Consider the following 12,926-nt stretch of genomic DNA (forward strand, 5'->3'; position numbering starts at 1 on the left):
TGCCCACAGATTATATTTTTAGAGAATGAAGAAGAGGAGGGGTAAACCCTGGGAAGAGAAAGGAGGAAAGGGAGGTTAGGCCCTGGGAAGAAATTGAAACATTCTGGTATTGCATAGTCCATGTGTGGATGATCAATGAGGAAGACTTCTAAGGAAGCAGCTGATGACCTGTCTACCATGACTATACTTTCAGATAAATCACTGGATTTAGAAGAGTTTTTCAGAGACTGAGAGCAAAATAAAAAAATACAAAGAGATTTTAGAGTCAGGCATATGTGCAAATCTCAGTTCTCTTACTCAGTAGCTCAGTAATTTTGGATTAACTTCTTTACCAATCAGAGCCTCTACTCCCTTAAGGGTAAAAGGAAGACAGAACCACTTGAGTTGCAGGGCTTTGTGTATGGTAAGCACTCTATCAATATTAGTTTGTCTCTCTCCTTTTCCTTTCACAAATAGTAAGCCCTTGGTTTATTAATGTTAGAGAAAATATTTAATGCAAAGTATCTCTTGGTAACAAACCACTTTGGCAGACTACAACTAAGTTTTTCTACATGAAACAATTTCAATAGTAAAAAAATGTTATTATTAATATTTCAAAACATAAATACTTAATGAACCTTCATATATCATCATTATCAATCAATGGGCCTACGATAAAGCTGGAACTAGAGAAACCATCCAATGTGTTCATCTCAGACAAAAGCAATGTTTTTAGAGACATGTATATTCACAATGATATTTCCCCAGAGGAGAACAGAAGTCCTTACAATTAAAGCCTTGAAGGCACAGTGGAAAGTAGCAAAATTCTTATATTTTAAAAGTCATATTGGTTTCCCTCTTCCAATGTACAGAGTTTTTACTTCAAAGAATCCCTCAGTCAATACACTATGAGTAACAATGACAGAAATCCTGAAATTTGCACCACAAATCTTCCCAAGGACCTTGGGAAGAGAAAGGAACAAGGTAGAAAGGATAAGGAAACACCCAGTCAGAATAGGAAAGTCCCTGGACAAAATGAAAGGGAAGTATAACAGGGTATATTCACAGAGGCTTCAGTATGTTCCAAACCAGAATTCCAGGACTTTATGCCTTCATTATTATACTATAACTTCTAAACACAGAATCACCATACTCTCTTGGATAACTTGATCACCCACTAGCACAACTGTTCTCACCACTTTTCCAAAGTCATCTTAAAACCTGAAGGAAGAGTCTTCTTCACAGCTGCCATGGCATTTCTGCCCCTCCACCTCTCCCCACTAAGAAAACCACTCATGGCACACAATTGAGTGCTATCTGCCCTCTGCTTGTGTGGAAGCCCTCTACTCTTCTTATGGGACAAAACAACTTGCTGCAAGGAGAAACAAGCCCAAGCAAAAGACAGCAAAATGCTCCCATCACCCACTTCCCTAGCCTCAAACTCTAGCAAACATAACTTGATTTGTGTGCATGAATTTTTCACTATATAGAAAGCTTGAATCCCTTAGCAAAGATCTAGAATGAATAAGGGTGATATTACAAAGATCAACAGTAAAGTTTCAGGCCTCCACACATGACATCATACAGTCTAAGTTGCAGTCCTTTCCTGCCCAAGGAATAGTGTTCACTGTCATATGATTTAGTCATATGATTTAGTTCATTCTAAAGGAACGTCCATGCCTTTGATTTCAATGCAAGTTCCAAAACTTGCATGTAAACAAGCTGCATTTTGCAGAAAATAAATTTGGATAATGCCTTTTTTCCTAAACTCTGGAAATCTCATTTCCTTTTTCAAAAGGGAATACTTACATTCTTCAATGGCAAGTGAAATCTATGGGGCCACCTGGATCACAATTTACTAGTAGGAGTCTACTTATTAAGGGAAATAATATGCCTTGAGAAGATGATGAGCACAGGAGGAAGAACAAAGTGAAAGAGATTTAAGGAAGACCAAAGGGAGCATGAGAATCACTGGACAAAATGAAAAGGGAAGGTACCCAAATACCTTTGAGAAGATGATGCTGTCCATTTCATCACTGGGTGAATGAAAGAGGTCAGAATCACTCCCAGATTCTCTCTGAAGTACATCTTGTTTTGAGCTACACTCTCCGCTCAATGCAACATCCAAAATGTTCTCACATCCTGAAAAAGAAAATTTATTCAACTGATACTTAAAAATTTTTCTTTTCATCCAAGCAACTAATCTTTCTTCTCTTTTGTTTTCCCTGCTTTTCCACATCCATCCCTTCATTCTTTCTCTTTTTTTTTAGATATCAAGAATTCAAATTAGTAGCTTCCACTACTAAAAGTCAAATTAATAGTTTCTACTATTCCAATTCTAGGATCATACATTTGCCATAGGCTGCTTATGAGTTAGCCATGTTTATGTAAGGTAAAGAAAGAACGATGATCTAGAATCATGTTCTATCTAAACAGTAATGGTTCCTCCTGGTAGTTAGGGAATAATTCTCTTTTGCCACCAAAATCTGAAGTTCATTACTAGGAAATTATGTGACAGGGTTTGAGGCCAATTTTAGCTTGGGACTGAAGTTCTTTCTGGAAACTTGTTACCTTTTCTAAACAGTGGTATAAAGATAAAGGGGGTGCTATCAATAAACATATGTGCATTACACTTATGGTTTCTACTGAGTAATAATAAATGTAACTTAACTTTTCTTCCCTTTAAATAGATCTTACATCGGAAAAAAATGTGCTGAAGTAGAAAAATGTATCCATCTGGAATCTGTTTTCAATTCAATAACTAGGAAGGAGATTGATGAATGAGAGGAGGGGTCCATGACAGAACTATTATACTCACATAAAGGATCCTTAAGACTTAACCTGAAATTGTCAATGCACTTATTATTTCCTATTAACTTTGTGAACAAAGGGACATAAGACCTGCTAGCAATAGGATTACAGAGATTTAACACATGAAATCCAATGGTTCCTTCACATTTGAGTTAATAGTTCTGTCATGGATCCCTCTTTTGGCTCACCAGTTCCCATCCTTGCTACTAACATATTCCAGATAGAGAATCCAAAAGTCAAGTAGTGGGTAGATATTAACCTTCTTCGGAGGTTTGAAGATAGTTTTATAGTTTGGTGAGGACATATATACATGTATACTTAATCAAATCTGTATGTGACCCAAGTGATGAAGGCAGCAGTTCATTAAATCTCTACCCAGAAGTCTTGGTTGAAAGCAAATTAAAAAGGAACTGACAATACAAGGTGATGTCAAAACAAACACACACAAATAATTTTACGTCCTAGTAACATTCAATGTACTGGAATCCAAATGGGGATGATCCTGTCACTATGTGCTTTCAAGACCGTATTACACATGACTGTTTATTCCCAGACAACATTTAAACTGGAACACTGATAAAACAAAAAATGTGTACATGGTAATGAGGTCACAACAGTAGAAACAAACAGGCTACATTCAGCTTGGGCAACAGTTTGAAGAAAATGTGCCTAAAGACAGCAGTATATTTCTTTCTGTATTCTTCTAGGAACTGAACAAAGACCACTGAGTTTAAGTGGCAGAGTTTTCACTATTCTCAGGACTTTGCTGAGGCCTCAAAAAGTAAACAATGTCACTTTACCAGGACAGTTGGAGCACAGACTGAATGCCTATGTCAAGATATTATAAGAAAAGCTATAATATACACAAAGGGAGGAATGTAGATTGTACCAGTTAATTTCCAGTGATTCTTAGATTCAATGTTTGAATAATGTTTGTGTTTGTGTGTGTGTGTGTGTGTGTGTGTGTGTAGGAGAGGGAGAAAGAAAGGGAGGAAGGAGAGCAAGAGAGAGAGGTGTGGATGTAGGAAGAGCTAATGGGACGTTTTTATCTAAATTAAGAATTAATAATAAAATCATTTACCCTGAACCAGCCAGGTAAGTTCTGATGAAGGAGGCATTGAATCAGTATAGGTAATGCACTGCTTGTCAGTAAAACTACTTTTTCTGTAGTTAGGCATTTATTTAGGTACTGAGGAGTGTCCAAATAAAAATATATGGGGAGAGGGGGTTTTATCTGTGGCAGAAATGAACACATTAAAAGATAATTTCATCATAGAATTGTGTAAAGGATGCCATCCACATGAAATGAGTCAGGGCTGTGGATTAACTTTAAAAATTTGAAATTAAAAAAAAAAAAAAGACCCTATAGTTAATGAACTATTTCAGATATGTTAGTTCAATGGGAAGGGACCTGCCTGTAAGACATTGGAAATTATGGGTATTCTGGAAGTCCCCTCCCCAGGTGGAGTTGGTGGGTTTGTGATCTTTCTATTCCTTTCCCTTTTCCCACTTGGAAAAATTAAAAGCTCCATTCTGTGGCTGAGGGGAAAACAAGGGAGTTAGCCAAGAAAAGAAAGGGCTGTCACAGCAACTATGCTGAGCTGCTAGATTGTCCAGCTGGCAGTCTAACAGACCATGTCCAAATTCCAGACTGGAAAACAACCCAGCTCAAGATATTCTAACAGAAAATCCACAGAAAGATCCAGATTAAGACTTAGAAATACCTCACCCAGAAAATAAATCCAAGCCAGCAAAAAGGACCACAAACCTAGTTTGGGAGAGGAACAGTTCACTGTTTGAGATAATGTTGACTGCTGGGGTAGGGAAAAGGGAAGGGGATGGAAAAGAAGTAATGGAGACACAAGGACATTAAGCCATTATAGCCCCAGAACCACCTCAATTGTGTGTGTGTGTTGGGGGGACATTCCCCCAAAAGTGACCAGATCTTGTGTCACATGTGTTAAGTTTTCAAAATTAATGAACTCTTTCATTTCTTCCTACACATCACCTAATGAATAATGTAGAGTAACATAAACAAGAGTAGAGTACTAGTTTCATAGTTCAATGGATTTGGCTTAAATCTAGATCACAGGCAAGAAGTAATGTAATTCTCTACTCTTTATTTTCATACCAGTGAAATGAAATGATTAGTATCTTCCAGGAGTTGTAGTGACATAAATAATTTATACACATAGTAACCAGAACTCTGGTCCTTAGCACTTAGCAGATATGTGATACATGTGCCTAATCAAGTTCAGACTCCATCAATCTCTAATGTGTGATTCTTTAAATATCCGGATGACAGTAATTTGAAAATGGGCATAGCAAGGACAAGTCATGTTTTATAACCCATATACAAACATGCCCCCAATTTTTGTGTACTGCATCATTAACTTTTTAAAAGCTAACAGAAAAAATACTTCTTGAGATGTTATCCAGTCTTTTGGGTTTAAAATGACAAATTTTTGCACCACATAAAAATATTTCAGTCAGCAGTGGACCACATATATGATGGTATATACCACACAGCTTAGGTGTGCAGCAGATTGTACCTATACCACCCAGATTTGCCTAAGTACACTCTATCATGATCACACAATGGTAAAAATCACTTCATGACACATTTCTCAGAATGTATCCTTATCTTTTGGCCATATATGACTGTATATGCTAACAAATTTTAGTTGGAAAAGAATAGGAAAACATCAGCAACATGTACTGGGCTTTGTTAAATCATGCAAATCATAATCCTATCTTGTATTTATCACACAAAGTAATCTTAAAGAACATTATTATTTTATTTGGTTTAACTCTATTGTTCTACTGAGACACTGTAAAGTAAAACAAAAACTGAAGCCTGTTATGGTGGCCCAATTACTCAGGAGTCTAAGACAGAAGGATAACAAGTCCTAGGTCAGCCTCAGCAATTTAGGGAGAACCGGTCTCAAAATAAAAAAGGTCTAGGGATGGTGGCAGAGTACCCCTAGGTTCAATCCCTAGTACTACAAATGGACAACACCACAAACAAAACAAAGTAAAAAAAAAACGAGGAGGAGGAGGAGAAGGAGAGGGAGGGAGAAAGAGAGAAAAAAAGAAACCTTCGAGATAAAGTATACACCTGGGATGAATACACACACACACACACACACACACACACAAAAAAAAAAAAAAAAACCCCTGCCTAAAATACAAATCTCAGGTCTGAAGTACAGAAGTGTAATTCAGATCTGAAGTTCTGTTATGTTGAGGTTTAAAAATAATCACTAAAAAGGCCAAACTGCTTATGCTTGAAGTTAGGATATGGAAAGGGTAAATAACAAATTAAATTCTTGACAATTTTTTCCAAAGTTGCAATAGTTCTCAACCATGGCTACCCAAGAGGAAAACCAAAGGAGCTTACGATTCTGAAATTCAGGACTTACCCCAGCCTAATTAAATCAGAATCTCAGAGAATAGGACCCAGGTATTTTGAAAGCTTGCTCACCCAGATAAATCCACTGTGTAGCCAAAATTGAGAACCATGGGTTTAGTCCCTAATAATACATATATTTACAATTTTATCAGATTAAAAAACCTATATCACACACAAATTCACAGCACCAGATAATTTCATAAATAAATTAATAAATCATAAAGCTACATGTTAAGTCTGTTGCCTCTAAAATAAAATTAAGAAAACTATCTGTGCTCATCTTCAGTGAGATGCCTATGAACCAGATGCCTATGAACATCACACATCCATTCCTCTGATTCCTGTGGAACATGCTAGAGCTACAAATCAATGATCTATTATTAGAGTAGAATTATGGTCCCAGAAAAATGAACATTTTGGATGTAGTTTCTCAGGCAAACTGGAAAATGGAAAAACTCTGCTTACCTGGGCTCTGCTGGGAAGCCAAAAGAGATGCTGCCTCTGGGCATGGTTCTATTGTACACCAGCTTTCTCGGTTTATCTGGAAAAGAAAAACAACTTGTTTCAGACAGCAAAGTAATTTGGAACAATTTTACAGTTGTTAAAGTTTATCTATTATATAAACCCTTCCACCTTTTTCTTTACTACTTTATTGCAAGGTGGGTAACATTATGTCAAGGAAGAAAAATATACAACAAAAGCTTCAATACAACCAAGGAAATGTACACTCAAAGCTCTGAAGAGACTGTCAATAAAAGAGGCATACAAAAGCAAGAGGAAAAAATAAACAACAATGACAAAAAAGGACATGGTGCAGGCCAAGGGTGAAATAATAAAGTCGTCAACAAGATAAAAGCGACCAAATATTAAAATGCATATTTAATGTCCTAGTATGCAAGTTAAGAAAAGACACAACAATTTAAAAATACAAAATAATTCCTATTTAGGAATTAATACACGCCAAGTACCATGTTAAGAATTCTACAAGTATTATCTCATCCAATCATCACAATAGCCACCAAAAGTTTGTTACCTCTATTCACCCAAAGGAAAAATAGGGTAAGAGGGATTTCCAAGATCACAAATAGCAGGAATAGTTCTGGAACGCAAGTCTTTGCAATTCTAAAAAGCAAATATACTCCCTTCCTCCTAAGTTAAATAGCTTTTAAAAATGTAGCTTTTATATCTCGCAACCATCTTAAGATTATAACTCTCTGTTCCATAACTTTGAAATAAGAAAACTTTAAAGTTACCATTAAAGATTTCAACACTTCTCTCTCAGTAATTAATAAAATAACTAGACATGAAGTTGGCAAAGATATAAAAAAAAATTCAAAGACATCAACCTTTAGTAAATAAAACCTACAAATTCTTAAATTTAAGGATTAAAATCTTAACATGTATACTCTTACCACAACAGCATTATATCAGAAACCAAAAACAAAAGATCACTGAAAAAAACCCAAATAATATTTAAAAATTAAAAAAAAATACTTCTAAGTAACCAATGAATCAAATAGGAAATATCAAGGAAAACAATATTTTAAACTGAATAAAAATTAAAATACCACATATAAAAGTTTGTTGGTACAAAGCGATACTTAGAACAAAGCAACAGTAAGTTTATAACATTTGAAAATAAGGAAGTTCTCAAATCAGTAATGTAAGCTTCCACCTTAAGAAACTTAAAAAAGAAGAACAAACTAATCCAAAGTAAGCAATACAGAAAATAGTGGGCAGAAATGAATAAGAATATAAAAAAATAAAATCAATAATACAGAAAGCTGGCTCCCTAAAAGGATCAAAACTATCAATAAAATGCTAGCTGGACTGAAGAAAATTTACAAATCACCAATACTGTGGATCCCAGAGGGAAATGATTATAGAATATAGACACTGAAAGACTAATGGAATATTACAAACAACTTTACTATAAAAAATTCATGAAACTACTGAAATTTACTCAAGACGTAAACAACTTTAATAGCCTTATTAAATACATTAACTCATAGTTTAAAACTTTCTTACAAGGAGTACTCCAGGCCCAGATGGCTTCAGTAGTGAATTCCACCAAACTACCAAACATTTAAGAAGGAAATAATAAAAATTCTATACAAAATAGAAAATAAATAGAAAAAAATATTTTCTATAAAATATAGAAGAAAAGGTACATATCTTGTTTTATAAGCCCGGTACCAACCCCTGGAATAGTATTACTCAAGGACATCAATATAAAAATTCTGAACAAAATGTTAGATACATTCTATCAAGCAATATATGTAATAGATCAAGATACTGTGACCAAATGAGTTAATCCCAAGAATACAAGGTTAGTTTAGCATTTAAAAAAAAATCAATTTACATCCCAAACTCACAAACTAATGATTTAATGATTTTCAATAGATGAAAAAACCTGGAAAAATTCAACCTCTATTCATGATTAAAAATCCTAAGAATATTAGGAACAGAAAGAAAATTTCTCAGTCAGATAAGGGGAATCTATATAAAAGCCCTACAGTTAGCATCATATTTTATGGTGAAAAGACTAAATGCTTTCATCTGTGATAGGAAAACAAGTCAAAGATGCACACTTTAATCACTTCTATTTAACATCATTCTGGAAGTTCTAGTCATTGCATGAAATCAGAAAAAGAAATAAAATAAAAACATAACTTTCTTTATTCACAAATAGCACGACTCTATGTAGAAAAATCCTAAGTAATTTACAAAAGTGATATGAGAATAAATGATTGGAAGAGTGCCAGATACATAGTTCTTAGCCCCACCCCAAAATTGATACTACTTCTACAAACTAGCACTATATACTAGGAACAAATAATCATAAATTCAAAATGAAAGTAAAAGTAATACTGTTTACAAAAGTACCAAAGAGTAATAAGGGTAATTTTAAGAAAACACAAGTACAACTTGTACTCTGAAAACTCTGAGATACTGGATGAGAGAAATTAAAGCAGGCTCAAATTAATATGAAGAGATACCGTGTGTACAGATCACAAAACTTCAACAGTTGTTAGTTCTCTCCCAAATCACTACATGATCTCAAAAATTTCTATAGAAGTCACACCAATCAAACCTGCGTAGTATTGGTGTACAGATAGACACACAGGTCAATGGAAGAAAACACAAAATCTACAAATAGACTCTCATAGAGATAGCTCAATGATTTTGACAAAGATGTCAACGTATTTCAATGGGGGGAAATAGTTATATGAACAAATAATACTTCAACAATACATATGCTGTATCACCCCTAATAGAAAGGGGGATAGTAAAACACCCTATCCCTAAATGCTTCCTTTCTGATCTCAAAGACCCAGCCCAGTTAATGGAACAATGAGAGCAATCTTGGGCCAGAAAGTCCAAATACATAATATTTTGAAGGACTTGGCTCTCTCTTATGCACAGGGGAAATGAAGGTGTTAGCTGTAGTGTAGTGTAGTGTTAGCTGTAGAAGGCTACTTTTTTTGCATGTATACTGGGACAGTTGCTCCTTGCAATGCTGATCAAACAAACTAACAAGCTAATGCTGATGATGTCACTGCTTCTGCAGCCTATTATAAAGCAGAACTGAGCACATTGAACAGAGGGATACATGTCACTTGTCCAGACAGCGACCACTGGACAAACTCCATGAGGGAAAGGAGGCACTGCCTAGCAAAACATGATAAGGGACAGAGGTACTATCTGTCAGCCAGTTGACAGTGATCTCTTCTCGATGTAGTCCCTGATCTCTTGTAAGCTTTCCAATAAATCATGTCTTCCCTGACATGTCTGGGCACTTACTTTGACTGTCTTGCAACTTACCCCACTGCATAACTGGACTGTGGAAAAGACATACACAAACACACAAATAAATAACTCTCCAAAAATCTCAAACTTTATACCATTCATAAAAAATGAACTCAAGGCTGGGGATGTGGCTCAAGCGGTGGTGCGCTTGCCTGGCATTCTGGGACGCTGGGTTGGATCCTCAGAACCACATAAAAATAAAATAAAGATGTTGTGTCCACCGAGAACTAAAAAAAATAAATACTGAAAAATTCTCTCTCTCTCTCTCTCAAAAAAAAAAAAAATGAACTCAAATTTTATTACATGTGAAAATATCAAAGCCAACACTTTAAAACTTGTAGAGAAAACAGGAAGATTCTCTTGTGATATTGGGTTAGGCAAAAATTTATTAAAGTTACACAAAAACAGAATAAACAACTGATAAATTCATCTGTATCTACATTAAAACTTGCTCCTCAAAAACCAAGTTAGTTAAACGAAAGGGCAAATTACAGGCAGGGAGAAAATATACAGAACACCCGCTAAAGGACTCTTACCAAGAACATTTAAAAACAAACAAAAAGACTATTAGATTGCTATGACAACACTTTTCAAATAGGTGAAGAACTTGAACATTTCATCAAAAAACAAAAGATATATGAATGGCAAATAAGCATGGGAAAAGATCTAGAAAATCATTGCTTAACAGGAAAATGCAAGTCAAAGTCACTATACAAGTACACATCCACTAGGTTGTCTAAAATCAAAGACTGATAAAATAAGTGTTGACAAAGATATAGAGCAATTGACACATGGTGTATGAATGAAAAACAGTATAGCCACTTTAATTCATTATAGACACAAACTAGAAACAGTTTAAATAGCCAAACTATAGTATGCAATGCAGTAGACTCACAATAAGAAGGACTGAACTCATGATTTACACAACATAGATCAATCTCAAGAGAATGACGCTAAAAAGTGTGGAGGGAGGCAGACAAAAGATGATCTACTGTACAGTTCTATATACATGATATTTTAGGGAAGGCAAACCCTCCCCAGCCCTAAACAGGTGAGTTTTATTACAGGCAAATTTATATATATATTTATTTTAAAGAGAAACATAATATAAATTTTAGTATTCACAACTTCCAAACACCTTAATACCACAACCCTCAATTTCATTAAAACTGAAACACTCAACTGTAATTCTAAATAATATAAATAGAATTATCTAAACAAATTATCATGTAATTGAATGTTTGTAGTGCCAAAACACAGAAGCTATGATTTTATTTAATGACCTCTATGAACTCCCTAATTTTCTGATCACTTCAGTGAGGAGATATTAAACTACAACAATTTTACTAAATATACTGAGTGGGATGAGGCAGAAAGTTACAGAACATTTTCTAGAATTATAAATAACTGACAACGAGAGAAAAGAATTAAATTACTTACAAGTAACCAAAATGCAAACTTAGAACCATGTGAAACAAAACATTTGCTCATTTCAGCTATTTTACCACTACAGAGAAAAAGGCAGCAGGAGCCAGAGGCCATAACTGTTTCATTTCCTAATGTGTTATAAAATGATGCCAAATATTTGAAAATGATTTTAAATGAAAAAAAATGTTTAGCAGGAACCCTGGTATTATACAAAAAATCCTCTCAAAAATTTAAACTAGTTGTGCACAATAAAGTAGTAACCATATACTCATTAACTTCACCAAACCCTACTCTGTCAAAGAAGTGATGCAACAAATTTTCTTAAAAAAAAAAAAAAAAAAAGAAAGATTCTTCTCATTTTAAACTGCATCTCATTTGAAATGGGCCAAAATTTGCTTATGTGAAATAAATTTCTCTGTTAACAGTAAAAATAAGGGCCCAGGACTATCATACTTTAATGGAATATTATTTTGTGATGTAGGAAGGAGTTGCATGAACAGAGCAACAAATTTAGTTAATAGAAATAACAAAACCATAACAATTCTTTAAAAACAGGGTGAAGAATCTGAAAATAAACTACTCTGAATTATAGGTTTGCTCTCTCCCTCTCTGCTTCTACAACCTTCTACAAATTTTGTCAGTCAACATTTTAGGAAAATTTACTAAAATTCTACATCTTAGAATTTTTTTTTTCATCACCTTTTCAATATGAAACTTGTTATATTGTATAACCAATGTGGGAACATATCCTTGCCTTAAACATGCATAGGCTAACAGAGACTTTAAGCTTTTCCTGTCATTTAAAGCATTTGTATGTTACAAACAGTGTTCCATATTTAGCAAAATAATACATAATAAATAACACAAAAATGGAAAAAACACAATTAAAATCTCTAAGTGAATACACTATGGAACAAGAACACATTAGTGTAAGGAGAAACAATTTTCAATGGGTCTTTTGCATTTTTACAGGTCTGATGAGCAAAGGCACCAATTTACTATCTTTTTATTCTAGATTATCTTTCTAAGAATGTGTGCATATCAAACAACCCTGGAAGATAAAATACTGTTTCCTTCTGAAGCAAAGGACAAGCTTGTTTACAGTCTTGTATAATGTTTCCATCAAGGAAAAGGCTTACTACCCATTTTTAAACTTTTTTTTTTTTTTTTTTTAAAGGTTTGAGTCCCCTCTCTATTGCCTTCATGGTCCTTGGGAAGCAAAAGGGACCTATATGAAGCCGATATTCATGCTGTTTGCTGTGCAAAGAATACAAAGGAGTAAGTGGAGCTGCATGACTGCAGCCAGCAACCATGAAACTGTCAAGACCCAAATTAACTTGTTTGCTTGAAAGTAGGGTGAAATCTCAGACTCATTACAGTTCTTGACAATTAGTATATTCTAGGTCATATTTAAAAATTTAAACATAGTGGCAACCAAAAATCTGTTGATAAAATCATAGTTCTGTGATGATAAAAAACCTGATTC

General features: G+C 34.5%; 1 protein-coding gene across 10 annotated transcripts in view; it reads right to left on the reverse strand.

Moving 5' to 3' along the window:
- Akap13 (A-kinase anchoring protein 13) overlaps positions 1-12,926 on the reverse strand; it is a 328,817-nt gene that overhangs the window by 86,689 nt on the left and 229,202 nt on the right. For all 10 annotated transcript variants that reach the window (XM_076851393.2, XM_076851391.2, XM_076851388.2 and 7 more), the window contains 2 exons: positions 6,668-6,743; positions 1,985-2,121 (listed from right to left, as the gene is read on the reverse strand). In XM_076851393.2, the coding sequence (XP_076707508.2) occupies positions 1,985-2,121; positions 6,668-6,743 (213 nt within the window). The remainder of the gene's footprint in view (positions 1-1,984; positions 2,122-6,667; positions 6,744-12,926) is intronic.

This window comes from Callospermophilus lateralis, chromosome 3 (assembly GCF_048772815.1).
Source record: "Callospermophilus lateralis isolate mCalLat2 chromosome 3, mCalLat2.hap1, whole genome shotgun sequence".
NCBI lineage: Eukaryota > Metazoa > Chordata > Mammalia > Rodentia > Sciuridae > Callospermophilus > Callospermophilus lateralis.